The sequence below is a fragment of the Panthera onca genome, chromosome C1, assembly GCF_046562875.1.
Source record: "Panthera onca isolate mPanOnc1 chromosome C1, mPanOnc1 haplotype 2, whole genome shotgun sequence".
Taxonomy (NCBI): domain Eukaryota; kingdom Metazoa; phylum Chordata; class Mammalia; order Carnivora; family Felidae; genus Panthera; species Panthera onca.
The window spans coordinates 214,245,578-214,262,945 of NC_138346.1; the positions used below are offsets into that span (position 1 = coordinate 214,245,578).

The 17,368-nt window shown below is 43.2% G+C and overlaps 1 protein-coding gene across 5 annotated transcripts in view; it reads right to left on the reverse strand.

Moving 5' to 3' along the window:
- Nucleotides 1-17,368, reverse strand: part of UBE4B (ubiquitination factor E4B) — a 120,776-nt gene that overhangs the window by 22,059 nt on the left and 81,349 nt on the right. For all 5 annotated transcript variants that reach the window (XM_060626730.3, XM_060626735.3, XM_060626731.3 and 2 more), the window contains 10 exons: nt 16,784-16,840; nt 16,091-16,207; nt 15,894-15,992; nt 15,196-15,309; nt 13,555-13,753; nt 10,501-10,639; nt 5,650-5,749; nt 4,288-4,415; nt 3,402-3,500; nt 2,263-2,498 (listed from right to left, as the gene is read on the reverse strand). In XM_060626730.3, coding sequence (XP_060482713.1) covers nt 2,263-2,498; nt 3,402-3,500; nt 4,288-4,415; nt 5,650-5,749; nt 10,501-10,639; nt 13,555-13,753; nt 15,196-15,309; nt 15,894-15,992; nt 16,091-16,207; nt 16,784-16,840 — 1,288 coding nt within the window. The remainder of the gene's footprint in view (nt 1-2,262; nt 2,499-3,401; nt 3,501-4,287; nt 4,416-5,649; nt 5,750-10,500; nt 10,640-13,554; nt 13,754-15,195; nt 15,310-15,893; nt 15,993-16,090; nt 16,208-16,783; nt 16,841-17,368) is intronic.

The window sequence follows — 17,368 nt, forward strand, 5'->3', positions numbered from 1 at the left end:
CACTTACGTGGTCTTTTCAATAAAAATACACACAGGACTGTAAATGTGTTTTCCTTACAATTTTTCTGTAACATTCTTTTTCTCTAGCTTACTTTATCATAACACTACAGCATTTAATACATATACAGAAGATGTGTCAATTGACTGTTCTTGATAAGGCTTCTGGTCAACAGTAGGTTTTAATAATGAACTTTGGGGGAGTTAAATGTAGATTTTTGACCATGTGGGGCGTGCTCCTAACTCCCACATTGTTCCAAGGCCTTCTGTACGTACTCAATTCTGTGAAAATAACTGACATGTTTCTGTCTTCCTTACTGGACCCTGACTGATATGCGGGATCTGTAAATTTTTAGGGCTTCTGGTGTGGACTGCCAAATTGCCCTCCGGAAAGGTTTTACCAATTTACATTCTCATAGAGTTTCATAGCTGCCCACTAGCTATGGGGGAAATGAAAGAGGTATTTGCAGGTTAATGTGTTTCTCGGCAACTACGTTATTAGCTACAACTAGGTAGTCTCTTCTTAAAAAATAAATTAAAAAACAAATAGGTGAAAAGAGGTCCCTTATGCTATTTTAAGAAATGCAGAACTATCTTCAGGGCGCCTGGGTGGCTCAGTTGGTTAAACATCTGACTCTTGACTTTGGCTCGGGTCACGATCTTACAGTTCGTGGGTTCAAACCCCTCACTGGGTCCGCACTGATGGCATGGAGCCTGCTTGGGATTCTCTCCCTCTTCCTCTCTCTCTGCCCCTCCCAACTTACACTTGAGCTCTCTCTCAAAATAAATAAACTTAAAAAAAAAAAAAAAAAGAAATGCAGAATTATCTTCAACGAAGTCTGATATGTGCAAGGCACTGAATAAGGTCCTGTCCTGTACACGTGTAACTCCTCATTTGCACTTGAATGGCCCTCTTTCCCAGGGAGGGAGGCCCTGCCCCACCAGGGCTAAAGAATGAAAAAGGAGGACTGGGGAGCCAGGAAGAGGTTTTTGACCCAGGAGTGCTCTCTGCTGTTGTCAAAGTGAGGATGTTAACAAAACTTCAAGATGCTCATCTACTTACTTTAGGTGTAAGATGATAACAGGTAGGCTGGGAAGGAAAGAAACTGTTTTTTCTCTTTTTTTAAAAGTAATCTCTATACCCAAAGTGGGGCTTGAACTTGACCTATAGATCAAGAGTTTACCGATTCTTCTATCATAGATCATGCTCTACCGATGGAGCCATCCAGGCGCCCCAGAGAGACTCTTATTAGATATTACAAAGCAATAGTGACAAAGGTGAAAGGAGGTAGAGAGACTGCTGGAACCCTCAGAAGTGGAAGGACAGGTGACAGCACCAGCCCCCAACGAGCAGGAGCAGATCTTGGTTGTCAGGGAGGGGATGGCTGTCACTGAACACAGAGGAATCCTCAAACTTTGGTCGCTGCACCCAACAGCAAGCAGCTGTACTCTTGGATGACCCGTGTTTCTTCCAAGAGCATGGCAAGTACATTCTACTGTATGCTCAGGACACTTACTGAGTGCCCAAATGGGCTAGCTTCAACAGAAGTTGAGACAGACAGAACACACTTCCTTTCCTACAAAATGTACAAACTGGAAGGAAAATGTGGCATTGGGACAATCTCACGCCTTTGCTAGCAGACAGGTGAATTGGTCCCAAGGTAATCAGCTTTATGCAAGCATATCTGCAGTTCAAAAGCCCAATTAAACATAAAAATTCAGAATCCAACCAGTCCAGAAGTGGAGGACGGTGTCTGATGTGTCCTCGGGTCTTGTCCACCCGCATAAAACCCAGCACCCAGAACGGCGGCGCCTGGTTATTACCAGGCACTCAGCAAATATGTGTAGACAAGAGCGAATGAGAGAATGCTCCCCAGTATCCCGATTCCACTGATTTGAGCGGGGTTCAAGAAGAAACATTTGTAATAAGCTCCCTGTTTGACCCGTGCTCTGAAAGCTCAAAGCTAAAATGAGCCAGAGGATTCCAGACAAAATGACTGATCCGTGCGGTCGACGCCAATCCGAGCTCAGTGTTAACCACGTGGCTTACCGTGGATCCTGCTGCACCATCAGGGACTTGTGCGTAGAACGGTCAATGTGGGATCTCCACTATTCGGGGAAAATTAAGCAATAGCACATGCTCTGTCAGCGGTGGGCTAGTAGGTCACACCCGTACGTGGCCATCGGGATATTAGCTACCAGCTTTAGAGTAACTCCGTCCGCTAGCTTTAGACAACCTTGCCCACCTGAATACTTGAAACGTACCTGTATAAAACTTCATCAGTGAAGGGACCAACAATTTGGTGGAGAGAGGATGGTTTTCAATCATTTCAAAAAACTTCTGGGTTCGTGGCTGAACAGCAGGGTTGGTCATAAACATGACTTCTACTAGTTTGGCCACCAGATATGGATTTCGGATATAGTTCTGGTTACACAACATCACAACGAGGAACATCACAATGTCCTGAGTACAGGGCTCATAAAGCACCTGAGGAGAGTATCTGAAGAAGGCAAAAAGAGCAAGAAATAAAGCTTGGAAAAACTCCACCTGACTGGATGCTGGGATCATTAAGTAGGGAAGGGACCAATAGGTCAAGGAGCCAAGATACCGAATTACCTTGAACTTGCGGAGTTTCAAGTGACTGTTTACTTTATAACTAGATAGGTTTCAAATCTATTGGGTCTACTGGCTGAAGCATGTCATATTAACTTATTACGTTTAAGGAAATAAGCCAAAGCCATGATTAAATTATGAGGCAGACTTTACGGAAGATCTTTGCTACCGAAAAGACTTAAAAAAATTTTTTTTAAAGACTGTATTTTTAAGTAATCGCTACACCCAGTGAGGGACTTGAACTCATAACACTGAGATCAGGGGTTGCATGATCCACTGACTCAGCCAGCCAAGTGCCCCAACAAATTTTTTTGATAGCTGTTTTTTGTTTTTTTGGGTTTTTTTTGTTTTTAAAAAAAACCTCAAATGTCAATTATAAACTCAAACCACTTCCTTGTAAGCTTTCTCCAATTTTATAATTGAGAAAAATTTTGGTACAAAAATACAGATAAGGGTATTTCTGGCTTTTGAATGTTCACTTAGATATTTATAAACTGTTTGCTCCTTCTGTTTCTCAGAAACACATACTCAATTATTAGAAATTCAACTCAATTTTCACAGAGTACATTCTTAGCAGCATTGTTAATCCTGCTTCTGTCTTGAAGATATTATTGGAACTGGCTTCGTGCCACGGTCGGATTTATTTTTCCAGTCTCCAGGAAGCATTCGGTTACAGCCATCACACAGAATTTCAGGCATAAAATGGAGCTTGGCAATACAGTTCATAATACAATGTACACATTATGCATGAAAACACATTAGAGCGATGGAGTATGTCAAAGGCACTTACTGTACAATAAAAAATAAAAATTCAGCAACATCTTCTACATAAAACTCAGGCAATGCTGCAAAAACCTTGGGGACATCTGAATTTAAAGGCAGTGTTATGCTGTCAAAGAGAATAAAAGCACAAGTTATGAAACAAAAACCTGGGACCGGAAACTATAAGGAACATCACGCGACCATTATGGATAAGTATTTTATTGGGGGGTGCGGGGGGGAACCTCCTTCTATATAATACAGCTATGGGAAAAGGATACAAGCTAAGAGACCAGAACCAGAAATGAGCAGGGAGGAATGAAGACAGCGGGTATACTAGGGCAGGCACGAGAAATGTCTCCTTCTGTTGATTTTCTGTTAAGGTTAATGTAATCAAATACAAAAGAAATAAAAGGGTCATATTTGGTCACTTTATGCAACTCAAGCTGTTTTGAGACAAAAGAGATACAGATATACTTTAAATAATATTTTCCACTCCTACAGAGGGCCTTGGGTCAACCTCACCCACATCGGTGACCCGGAGATTTCGTAGTAACAATAAAATAACAATAACTGGCCGAGTATCTTCTTGGACCCAGTGCTTAAAGGGCCTACCTAATAGCTTGCTATCTCCGGTTTTTAGTTTCTAACTTAGGGATTTCCTTTTCTGTCAATCTACAGCCAGTTGGTAAAAGAGTACTAGGTCAAAATTTAAGTAATAGGTGCGGACATTCCCTTCTTACTATAATTACGAGGAATCCAAACTATTACTAATCTTGTAGTCTGTATAAAGTACAATCTAGAAATTAAAGAACGGATTAAGTAAGGGCTTGGGTTTTAGCTATCGACTAAAGAACAATGAAGACGACACGGCCCAGACGAGGGAAGAGGAGGTGACAGGGAGGGGGCACACTCACTCGGGATAGGCGGGGTCCAGGATACGGAGCAGCAGCTGGATGAGAAGGCCGTAAAAATTCAGACATCTTCTCAGAAAGCTCTCGTCAAGTAAACCAGCGTCAGCACAGGCCTTGCACCGTACCAGTTTCTGTGGAAGGAGGTATGCCCCCACCCACACATTAGTTGGGAGCGAGTTGCCCGCAGCGTTGACCGGCCAGGGAACGGGCCAAGAGATGGGAAGTCGAAGTTCTAAGGCTTCGTGAGCTCCATCTCTAACTAGCTAGATAGTAAGCTGGTCATGTGTCAGGAGCTTTCTTTGTTCTGAGAAAAACAAAAGGTACGCCATGCAAACCACTGAGCCCGAAGCTGGGGCTCAAGAAGGTAGTTATTACTGTCATGTTTAAATAGCTTGACTGGGGGACAAGGTTGCCGGGGGAGGCGCTTTGGCGTCAGAGACGGTTCGTGAAAAGAAGCCGGTCAAGTCTGCATCTGAATTCCAGGTCACCACTAATGAGCTGTCCCTGGGCAAAATGCTTGTCCACAGAGGGTCCCACACCTGCCTGGGAGGACGACTGCGAGAAGGAAATGCACGCACGCACGCGCACTGGCACATCGGTTTAAACAGTTTCCGGACTCCTAACAACATGTCTGTGGCATGAGCGCAGGGGTCTAGGGACGCCAGTTAAGGGCCCCTGGTCTATCCTGCATCTCGAGTACGTCTCTTGGCAAATGAAACAAATCTATCTTAACTTGCACCAGAAATCGAAGTTACCATGTCCACACATCCTCCTACTAATCAACAGAAAGCAGAACCAGCTGGTAGTCAGTTTTACAATGTGAACAAGCGCGTGAGAAAAATGCGTAAGTCCGCTGTCTACGCTCCCTCGTACAGCCTCCGCCCGGCATCCACCAGCAGAAATCTCCCCGTCTACAGTCAGGGTCCGTGCCGTGGATCGTCTTCGATGGCAAACGGAGAATGAGGGACAAGGGAAGGGGGCCCTCCCACTACCACAAACCCGCTTGGTGGAACATCGTGAAGGCGCGTGGCCGGGCGCGCCGGCGCCTGTGTGTTTTGGGTCGCGGGGCTGGGAGGCAGCAGAGGGGAGGACCCTGCAGACGGGGGAGAGAGGCCGGAGATGTGACACTGAGGGTGATGACACCAGGAAGGATTCGAGTTGTCGCTGGCATGAGCGCGTGCAGATTCCGTGCTGAGATTTAAATATCGTGTTAGACACGGGCGAGGTACCGGCAAGTGGGCAAGTGTAGCGTTTTCTCTTCGGGGAACAGAATCATGAAGGGAAAGGGGACACTGAAGGGCTCACTCAAGGCACACTTGCGGGTGGGAGGATTATTGTTACGAGGCTCCAATTAACTGTACAAACCTTAAGCTGAGTCTTGCAGCGCTTCAGCATTTCGCGGTGTCTAGTGGCCAGCGGGGAGTCTTTCCATTGGCTTTCGTTATTTTTCAAATCTTCCACGGTTCTAAAACCAAAGACTAACCGTCAGATGCAAGAAGACACAGGGTCCACCTTGTCTGTTCATTGTGACCATCTTGTTGACCCTCAGATTCACATTTCCCCCCTCACTTTAGCATTTTTAAAATCAGAGTGTCTCTTACCATGAACCGGCAGAAATTTTCTTTCTTACTGGTTCCTCAAATAACGAGGTCTTAAAATTGATGGTACTTTAGAGTTAATGAAATACAGTAAGAAACACATTGTCCCCTTATTTTCCAGAGAGGGGAAAAAAGAAGTCCTTCGTGGAAATTCGAGGTTACTTCGTCTGGTCAATTTACCAAAACGAAAGGCGAGTTCGGTCATGGCAGTTCCTTCTCTTCTTTTGCAATCGTTCCCTCTGCTGGGAATGCTCCTAAGATAGTCTCTGTGGCTTGTTCCTTCACTTCCTTTAGGTGCCGGCCCAAAGATCGCCCGCCAGTCACACTACAGGCCGCACGTTTTAAAGACTGGCCCACGTAATGCGATTTCAACCCCCCTCCATCAAGACATAGAAAACTAGAGGGTTATAAGTTTTTTTGAAACTACACTTTCCCAGACTGCCTCGCTGCCAGCAACTCTGCCCATGACCTAGCTTCCATCAAGAGGTGAGCCCTCATCGAAGGCAGAAGCGGATACTGGGGAGTGGCAGCCACGTAGGTTTTCTGGACGCACAGTGGCGGTGGAGTTTTGCCTGAGCAGGGACAGAGGCCCTACTATCAGGGTGAACCCTGAAGCAGCTTCCCGCCAGGTTAGGATCAAGAGAGAACTCCTGGTACGTACCTGGCTCTCAAAAAAATGGCGATGATTTGATAGCACACTGAAAGTGCCGTGTGGCACCCGTCTAAGCTGCAGATGGCAGGACGAGAGGACACTGAAAGATGCTTAGAAGCACTACGGGAGGGCAGACAGGCCTGACAGCCTGCCTCTAGGGAGCCACACTGGACAGGCACATGGAACAATGAGGAGAAGTGCGAGGCAGCCTTGTCCAGCTTCTGACTGGGTGGTCATGACAATGTGTGGTTGACATATCTGTTCCTTTTTAAGCAAACTGCTATAGAGTTCAATGCACTTGGAATTACTACTTCCCTTCCACATTCTTGGGACATCGTTATTCTATCTACCACAATAGTGACACAATATGGGAGCGTGTGTGCAACGGATCCTGGAGATGCTTGATCAGCAAGAGTGAAGCATGTTAACATCTTTCTATGTAGAACTGAGTTCATCAACACGTTACACCTATCAGAGATCCTGGATTCAAGACTGTCCTGAGTAGCTGGGATGGGTTTTAAATGTGTGCCCAGCTAATTGACTCAAAGTTGGAATTGACAGCGACCTACGCTGAGTGAAGCTGAGCCATCTGACATCCCCTGTCATAATTCGGAGGAAGGAATCTAACGCTTAAGAAGCTGAGAATACGGGGGGGCCTGGGTGGCTCAGTCAGTTAAGCGTCCACCTTGGGGTCAGGTCATGATCTCGCAGTTTCTGAGTTCGAGCCCTGCGTCGGGCTCTGTGCTGACAGTTCAGAGCCTGGATCCTGCTTCAGATTCTGTGTCTCCCTCTCTCTCTGCACCTCCCCGCCCCCCCCGCCCCCCCACATTCTGTGTATCTCTTCCTCTCTCAAAAATAAATAAAAAACATTAACAAAAAAAAGCTGAGAATATTGGGGCGCCTGGATGGCTCAGTCAGTTGAGTGTCCAACTCTTGGTTTCAGCTCAGGTCATCATCTCACGGTTTGTGAGTTCAAGCCAGGCATCGGGCTCCGTGCTGATGGCTCATAGCCTGCTTAGGATCCTCTCTCTCTCTCTCTGCCCCTCCCCTGCTCTCTCTCTCTCAAAATAAATAAATACACTTTAAAAAAAAAAAAGAAGCTGAGACCATTAATATAGATTAATATAAATATACCAAGTGTGACCAGCTCGGACAACCCCTCTTCCCAATACATGCCCTCTCGCCCCGCCATCCCCTAGAGGACATCTCTCCTATCACAGCACCGGAAAGTACACAGGTGAGAGGAACACTGACATCTCTGACCATCCACTGGGAGTTGGAGTGAAAGCGGTAGCTGGTACCATTGAAATGGATCATCCAAAGTCAGTGGAAGAGATGGGATCCCAGGATTCCAAGATGAAGAAGCAAATTCACAATCACAGTTTGAAATGCATATATGCCTCTCAGTAACTGACAGTATAAAGCCGATAAAATCAGCAAATATGAGAAAAATGTGAATGATAGATGAACAAACCTGACCTATTGAGACAAAAGTGAAGCTGTGCAATATGCAACACGGAAAGCACATTCTTTCCACATCTATATGGAACGTTTACTTGTGAATGTGAGGCCAGAAAGCAAATTCCACAAAAAGTTCAAAGGACACAAATCAGAACATGTCCTTTTGACCATAATGAAATTTGGCTAGAGATAAAGAGACAAATCCACCGAGAATCCAGAATTTGAACAATACATATTTTCAATAACCCACAGTCAAAAATGAAACAGCAACAATTAGAAAATATTTTGAACTGAACAGTAAAATGTGCCATGCCAAACATGAGGGATGCAGCCAAAACCATGCTTTGGGGAAACGAGACACCTCAAATGCACATAAGAAAGGGCTGAAAATGAATGATTTCAGTACCAACCTCAAGGGGCAATAAAAATATCAACAAGAAAGCAAATTAAACAGAAAGAGAGTAGAAGGACATAATGAAGGTGCTGCAGACATTAAAATGATAGAAAAAAAATATTATGAGCAACTTTAGGCCTGTAGATTTTGAAAATTTAGATGTTACAGAGATTTAGCACAAGATGAAATAAAAACCTAAATAGTCCTGTATCTATCAACTGAATACAGCACATAATTAAAAACTTTCCCACAAAGAAAACTCTAATCCCAGACAGCTTCATCAATGAATGTTCCCAAACTTTCAAGAAAGAAATAACATAACTGTTATACAATAAACTCTTCCAAGGATATAAAAAGAGAGAGTATTTCCCAACTCATTCTATATGGCAAGCATAACACTTATACCAAAATCTGAGAAAGACTTAACAAGAAATTACAGGTCAATCTTTCTTTCGAACACAACCTCAAAAATCCCAAACAGAATATTGGCAAAATGAATATGAGACATAAAAGCAATATCAATGAGATATAAAAGCTGAGTTTACTCTAGGAAGGGAAGTCTGGTTTAATATCAGAAACCCAGTTGATGTAATTCAACTACATTAACGGAATACAGGAGGGAAAAAAATCTGATCTCTTCAACAACTATGGAAGAAGCATTTAATAAAACTCAACTTCTGTTAGGAATAGCAACTATTAAAATGCTAAAAATAATGCGAAATTTTCTTAATCTGGTAATGAGGATATACAAAGAAGGCTGTCTCTATTCAAGATTGTACTAGAAATTGTAGCCAGTGTTACAAAAAGAGAAAAGGTGTAAGAAAGAAAACTGTCATCATTTACAAACGACACGAATATACATGTAGAAGGAAAATCTTCAGAGTAATCATCTATAGAGTAATCATCAGCATTAACAAGAGATTAGCAAGACAGATAGATAGATAGAGATACACAGTTGCAGATATAGACATGACATACTTTTTCTCACAGCCAGACGTGTACATAGGCCTTGGACCAAATGAAGTGACGTGTACATAGGCCTTGGACCAAATGAAGTGGCCACACTGTTATCATTCCAGAGGACCCATTCAAAAATATTTTTGCTTCCTGTTCCTGTGATTTGTTTAGTTGGAGATGTTGGTACACAGGGAGAAATGCTTAGATTAAGAATCTCAACAAGGTCGCCTGGGTGGCTCAGTTGGTTAAGCATCCCAGCTTCGGCTCAGGTCATGATCTCGCGGCTTGTGAGTTCGAGCCCCGCGTTGGGCTCTGTGCTGACAGCTCAGAGCCTGGAGCCTGCTCTGGATTCTGTGTCTCCCTTTCTCTGCCCCTTCCCCAGCTCTCTCTCTCTCTCTCTCTCTCTCTCTCAAAAATAAATAAACATTAAAGAAAAAGAAACTCAACAACGGTGCTGATGAATGTGAAATTGAGGCTACCATCTGGTCATTCTGAATTCTTTATGCCACAAGACAACATGTGAAAAACAGAATTACATGTAGGCAGGAGTAAATGATCTTGTTTATCAAGGGGAACTAGACTTACTGCTTCAGAGTCCAGGGAGGAAGGAATATGTCTGGAATCCGGGAGATCCTTGAAAGTCCCTCCCGGTCAATACCATGACCAATGGAAAGAGTTAATGGACGTCTAGTGACCACGCATCAAGGGTTGAGAACTCTCAGAAGCCAAAGTTTGGGTCACTTCACCACATAAAGAACTCTGGCTGACCACGGAATGTGGACGTGGAAGCAGAGGCAGGTGGTGTGCTGTAACGTACATACTCCCCACATTCAAATCTACTGGTCACCTGGGGCGCCCGGGGGGCTCAGTCGGTTAAGCGGCCGACTTCGGCTCAGGTCATGATCTCACAGTTCGTGGGTTCGAGCCCCGTGTCGGGCTCTGTGCTGACAGCTCAGGGCCTGAAGCCTGCTTCGGATTCTGTGTCTCCCTCTCTCTCTGCACTTCCCCCACTCATGCTCTGCCTCTCTCTCCTTCAAAAATAAATAAACATTAAAAAAATTTAAAAAAAAAATCTACTGGTCACAATGGAACTGCTTGCTCTGCGAGAGCAGTGGTAACTCAGGCGATCCCAGGACATGGATTCAGGCACATACCTATTGAGCTCCCGGATGGCCCGGAGTCTGCGGATGTAGCGACGGCAACTTGGCAGAATAGAGAGGTGGTGGGCGTGCAGGGTAAGAAAAAAGCATTCCGTAGGGAATTTCGGCTCAGAGAATGGAGGCTGATCTCCATCTACGAAAAATAACATAATTCCCTAAATAAAATCTACTACAAGACTAAATCAGAGAAAAAGCACAGTTAAGACAAAATTACACTTGAATTGTCAAGAAGTTTAAGGATGCTTTTTAAAAAGTATAGACCTTGGGGCGCCTGGGTGGCTCAGTCGGTTAAGCGTCCGACTTCAGCTCAGGTCACGATCTCACACTCCGTGAGTTCGAGCCCCGCGTCGGGTTCTGGGCCGATGGCTCAGAGCCTGGAGCCGGCTTCCGATTCTGTGTCTCCCTCTCTCTCTGCCCCTCCCCCATTCATGCTCTGTCTCTCTCTGTCTCAAAAATAAATAAGTGTTAAAAAAAAATTAAAAAAAAAAAAGTATAGACCAGTTATAAGAGGAACAGAATGCCTGCACGCTCTGTCCAAGGAGTAGGAATTCTGCCCCTCTGCTTGAATGTTTACATAGATGTACCTCGACAATCTTTTGTTCTGTGTCTTCCTGATGTATTTTATAGAACCATTTCTATTATTCAACACAGATCACAAAACATCACCTTAAATCTCAAAATGCTATTAGACTATGTTAATAAGCTACAGATTCCACAGCCATTTCCCCACTGCGGGTAGGTTTGTCATTTCTCATTTTTTCTCTAGTATAAATAGTACCTGGAAGATCTACGTACAAAAACTTACGACCTCACCCCACCCCCAGCATTGGGAGCATATTCTAAAATGTAGCATTACTGACAATGACAGTGTTATAATTTTTGATATAAATCAGAATTCACTAAAGAAACTGATTAAATGCTGTCTATTTCTTCACAAAGTTCCATTCCATCTTATCACTTTGCTTTTGGATAATTTACAGATACACAACCCTAACTTGAATTTCTTTCAATTTGTATCTAATTCCTAGAAGTATGTATATCTTTTCCAAAAAGTGCATTTTATTCCTTAGGTTATATACTGCTTACATTTTTTTTCCCAAACTAAAAGAAAACTGTGTGTCGGTAGCATTTAGCTTGAGCCTTCTACATTTCTACAATTTTACATTTTGTAAGGCATGATTTTATCAAACATATGACACATATTTTGACCCGTTTTTAAATTTTACATATTCATTTAGTCTCACTCCAGAAAAAGTATATTTACATATTAAGATGCTGTTTATATACATATTGTCTCTGATGATTTGCTTCATTTCTTAAACCATTATAAATTTGTTTTCTTCATGACTGGGCCAAATCCTGTTTGGTTTTTTTCACGTTTTATTTTATATATATATAATATATTAATATTAGTTACATTAATAATTAATATTAATATATAAATATTATATAATATATATTTTTTAATGTTTAACAATTCTTCTGGAACTTACTAGTCCATGATATGAGTCCAAGCCTATACCAGTAGCTACTTGTTCAAATCACACTACTCAAATTCTAACTTTATAGGGTGCTTGGGTGGCTCTGTTGGTTAAGTGCTGGACTTCAGCTCAGGTCACTGAACTCACGGTTCGTGGGTTCAAGCCCCGCGTCGGGCTCTGTGTTGACAGCTCAGAGCCTGGAGCCTGCTTCAGATTCTGTGTCTCCCTCTCTCTCTGCCCCACCCCCCACTCACTCCTTGTCTCTCGCTCTCCAAGATAAATATTAAAAAAATGTTTTTAATAATTAAAAAATACTAATGTTATTGTTCATCATATACTTAGTGTTTTTTTTTGTTTGTTTTTTTTGTTTTTTTTTAAGGTTTATTTATTCTTGTGAGAGAGAAACAGAACATGAGTGAGGGGCAGAGAGAGGGTGACACAGAATCCAAAGCAGGCTCCAAGCTGTCAGCACAGAGCCTGATGCGGGGCTTAAACTCACAAACCGTGAGAACATGACCTGAGAGGAAGTCGGACCTTTAACCAACTGAGCCACCCAGGTGCCCCTGCTTAATTCTTATTGTAGCTTAAATGTTTTTCTGGAAGGGCACCTGGGTGGCTCAGTCGGTTAAACGTCTGGTTTCGGCTTGGGTCATGATTTCATGGTTTGTGAGTTCTAGCCCTGCAACGGGCTCTGTACTGACAGTGCAGAGCCTGCTTGGGATTCTCTCTCTCCCTCTCGCTCTCTCTCAAAATTAAATAAATAAATAAACTTAAAAAACAATGTTTTTCTGGAACATGTACACACACCTGATCATGATGCTGCCGGGTAAGCATGGAATCTCTCTCCTATTCCATGAATGATTTTATAATACGTGAAAAAATAAATGCCAAAGGGTTTTGACATCTGTCATTGACATGTTTTCTAACAAAGAAATAAGATCAACAATCGTAGCACCTTGAAGATATTCCTATTTTAATACCATCAATTCGTCAAGATCTATGAATATTGCATGAGAACTTTAATTGGTATATGCAAACTCTATATAATAATTAGGTCTCCACTATCATTTTTATGTATTACTTCTTTTTTGTTTTACTGTGAGTACATTTCCTTCCAGTTGCTCTGTGTTTCTATTTGGGTAAAATCAAGAATTTTTTAATGCATTAATTTTTACTGTGTATCTCTGACTCATAAATTCATCTTCTGGAGAAAATAACAATTTGTGAGGAATCACTAGCATCCAAATAAAATAAGTTAAAAACAATTTTTCAGGGGCACCTGGGTGGCTCAGTTGGTTAAGTGACTGACTTCCGCTCAGGTCATGATCTCTTGCTTCGTGAGTTCAAGCCCCGCCATTGGGCTCTGTGCTGACAGCTCAGAGCCTGGAGCCTGCTTTGGATTCTGGTCTCCCTCTCTCTTTGCCCCTCTCCTGCTTGCTCTCTCTCTCTCTCTCTCTCTCTCAAAAATAAATAAACATCAAAAAAAATTTTTTTTAAACAGAAAACAATTTTTCAAATAAAAGGGTGGCGCTTTAACGGTCTAATAAGGAACGTGTGCGTCACTCACAAAGTTCAGCCAGCCAGTCGTTCACGTCCTCCATAGTCGCGTTCACTCTCGTCTCGTCATTAGGAAGAGTAATCCGACACCTTGGGTGGAATATATACGTGGGGTCCACCGTCTCTAACTTGATCTTTGTACTTAGCTGCTGCAGCACCCAAAGGAAATTCAGCATGAATCCATCTGTAGATACCAATCTATCATCTGTCTGTGAAATACAAAAAAAAAAAGGGGGGGGCGATTTAAAACAATGATTTAGATGGAAATTTGGGCACAACTTTATAAGGAGACCGGACATTCACCCCAAAGTCGAAGAGAGGACAAGTATCGTCACCACTGTCCTTCTACTAGCAGGTGCTCTTTGGAGTATTAATCATACGTGAAGCATTTTATACATCCTCTCACTGAATCTTCAGAACAGCCCTTGGAAGTCAGCGCCACTGTCATTCCCATTTTACAGAGGGGGAAACTAAGGCTCAGAGAAGTTAAGTGACTTGCCCAAGATCCTCAAAATTAATTAAGTAGAAACATAATATATGTTGCTTCCTTTCTCTTCTTTATTTTCCCCCAAGAGCATCAAATCCCTAGTTTTGCTCACTACCATTTGGCTAATCGGTTCTCTGGTCAACATCATTAGCCAAGTCCTGTATCAGTAATAGAATAATTGTAATAATGGTAGTTAACATCCATTGAGTGTCCACGGTGCACCAGGCACTGTTCTAACAGCTTTACAGATACTAAATCCACAGTTAGGTACTATTATTACTCCCACTTAGCACGTAGGAAACTGAAGCACAGAGAAATAACTATCTAAGGTCCCACCATCAGGTTAGTAAATGGTGGGGCTACGGCAGGAAGCCCAGGCAGTCTCATGCAGTTCTCTAAACCGGTTTCTTCTTCTGAGTAGGAAGGTCACACCTTTCGTTCCTTACTTATAAATAATAGAGGAAGGATGCCCTTCTAACTTTTCTACCTTTGCAAAGTCGTCCAAGCCACCAGTCTCCTCACCGGATCTGGTACGCTTATAACCTGGTAACTGGTTCCTCGGGTCTGCTTCCCACAGCACATTTGGTGGCTTCCTTGCCGCAAAAGCCTCCAGTGTTTCCCCATTCCGGTTCTTACCACGTCAGCCCTGGTCTGAGGGAGCCTCTGCCCATCCCGCTAGCCCATGACCTGCCGTTCTCTTTCTTGTACACTCTCAGTCACTGACGTCTGCACGTGCAGCTTGTTCCGAAGCTAGTTCATTCCCACCTTTGGTGCTTCACCCGTGTCTAGAAAACTCTTTTTCCAGCCTTGTGATGGCTGACTTTCACACGAGTCAGGTCTCTGATCACACAGCACCTCCTTAGAAGGGTCTTCCCCACTACCTGATCAAAAATCACTCCCATACCTTCCTCCTGGTACGTCCAGTTACTCTCAATCCTCGACCTTGCTTTACTTGCTTCACGGATTCTAGGACGGCCCGAGATAATATGTTTATGTGTCTACCATTTAGCTTGGAGAACGTAAGCTCCACAGAGGCAGGAAGCTCTTCTATCTTGCTCAACACTGCGTCTCCATTTGCCAGAACAGTGCCTGGTGTTGTTTCCGAGTAAACACAGGTTAGGTGAATGAATTACACCAAGAAGTAAAAGTCCTTCGGAGTCCTACCTGCATCTGCGCTTTCTTCATATTGGCATTGACCACAGCTGCCATGTACCCGAGAGCCGCCTCGCGGGTTTCACCATTTAACAAAATACTATGCAGAATCTTGAAGAGCTCTTGCTGAAGTTATTTTTTTAAAAGGAAGAAAAAAATTAAAACTTTACTTTAATAAATTGTTCCTTTTGACCTAAAGAACAGCTAGGCTTCTTCCCCCTTTCTCTCCTCTACTCTTTCCACTCATGTTAGGAGGAGCTGACTACAAGAGGAACAGAAATGCCCAAATTCAACTGTGTCAAGACGATTCGCGTGGAAGCAGATTACAGAGTCGGGGGAAGCAAGGAGTTACAGTTGTAATAAAATAGCCTTCGCCGTTTCCTTGAGGGATAGGATCAAAATTACCTTAATGATGCTATCGTCAGCCTAGAATTTTGCTGCTAAAGTTTCAGAACTGAAGACACATTAATCTATACTTGGGACACACACTATACTTGGGTCATCAAGGAGTATATGCAAACTAACAGCGCTCGCTCAGTCTCGTATTTTAAAGGCCTGAGGACAAGCTGGAGAGACAGCATGGCCACTAACCTCAGAGCCAGAACCCCGTGATGCCACATAGTATTGCGACAGTTCTCATCCAGGGCACAGGTTACTGACATGCAACTTCTCTTTCACTCATCCTTTGAATGCAATTTTCAAACACCTACCCTTCCCAGCTCCAAGTAGTGCTGCAGTGATTGGCTAACCACGCGAGTGTTTTCCAGGGTAATGGCAGGCCCTGAGAAATATTTCTCAACCACCTTAGCCTGGAAAGAGAGGGAAACAATTCAACCCGTACACAACATACATGTAGGCAGGGATCTCAACACAAGAGCAGCCGAGTGCAAATGGCCACCGTACTTACATCATCTTCTGCAAAGACTGAGAAACTGAAGAAAGCCCCCAAATAAGAGAGTCTCTGCAGCTCCCGCCCAGAGCCAGGGCTTAAGGATTTCGGCAACCACAACGGCAAAGAAGCAACCTACGTTTAAAAAAAAAAGGAAGAAGTGAATCAAGCTGCTAAGTCGGCAAGTGAGGGGAAAACGTAAGGAACGGAGTTCTCCCCAGCCAACCTGTTCAGCCGGCTCTCAGCCACCAGTACGACGGCTGACAGCGAACACACAAAAACCCAAAGCTCACAATGTGCTAGGAACCCCGTTGGTATTTTCTCATCTCCGATGGAGGAGGAGAAGCCTCCAACCCCTCTACGTTTTTACAAGATAGTCTCTGAACTTTTATGTTTCAAGAAGCTCTTCGACAGAGTTCAGACGAGCTACTCCTCCACTCTCAAAGGCCAGGTCAAGTTTTCCATAGGACTTGCTTTCCTAGTTGCACCATACTTCTACAGAAACCACAAAGGAAGATACAGAACACCATCCCAGGCAGTCACGTGCAGGGTTAACTGGCTGAACCGCTGCGAGCCGCCCCGGACGTGCTACCTACATACATCTCATCTAAATGTCCTCTCAGCGATGTCTTTCAGATAATGTTACTCAAGGGAGATCTTCTGAGTTAGACATCCCCCGAATATATGGAAGTCCGTTAGGAGGGCACTCACCAAATTGCACACAGGGTGTGTCTTCCCAAACTTGGTTTCACAGAGCTCACCTAAAGCCTAGAAATAAGATCAGAAAGGGTCGCTTAAGCATATTTCACCTTAAACTGACTGCCACGTGTAATATCAAGGCACAGTTTTAATGCTGCTAAAAATTTATATGCATTCCTTCCAAAACACTAACAGCTTCACCGCTTTTCTGATGAACCAGTTAATTCCCGCTCAATGTAAAAACTTCAGATAAAACAGAAATATAAAATGAAGCTAAGAATCATTCCTAAACTTTACCCTCTATCGATATCTTAGTTAATAGCTTACCAGAGATATTTCTGTGCACACACACACGGAGATAAATGTGTATATTTTTATAAAAAAATGATGTTTTCACTTAACATCTCTCCATGTCAAAAAAGACATGCTTTGTAAACTTTAGATGACCACTCTTTCCAGTGCTAATTGGCACTACAACTAATTACAATCTAAATAAGCAACCAAATTCAGAACATATTTAAAACTATTACATGGAAAAAAAAAAATAAAAGTATTACATGGTTTCAAGATCTCTGATGTTTTTGAGAACTCCAACAC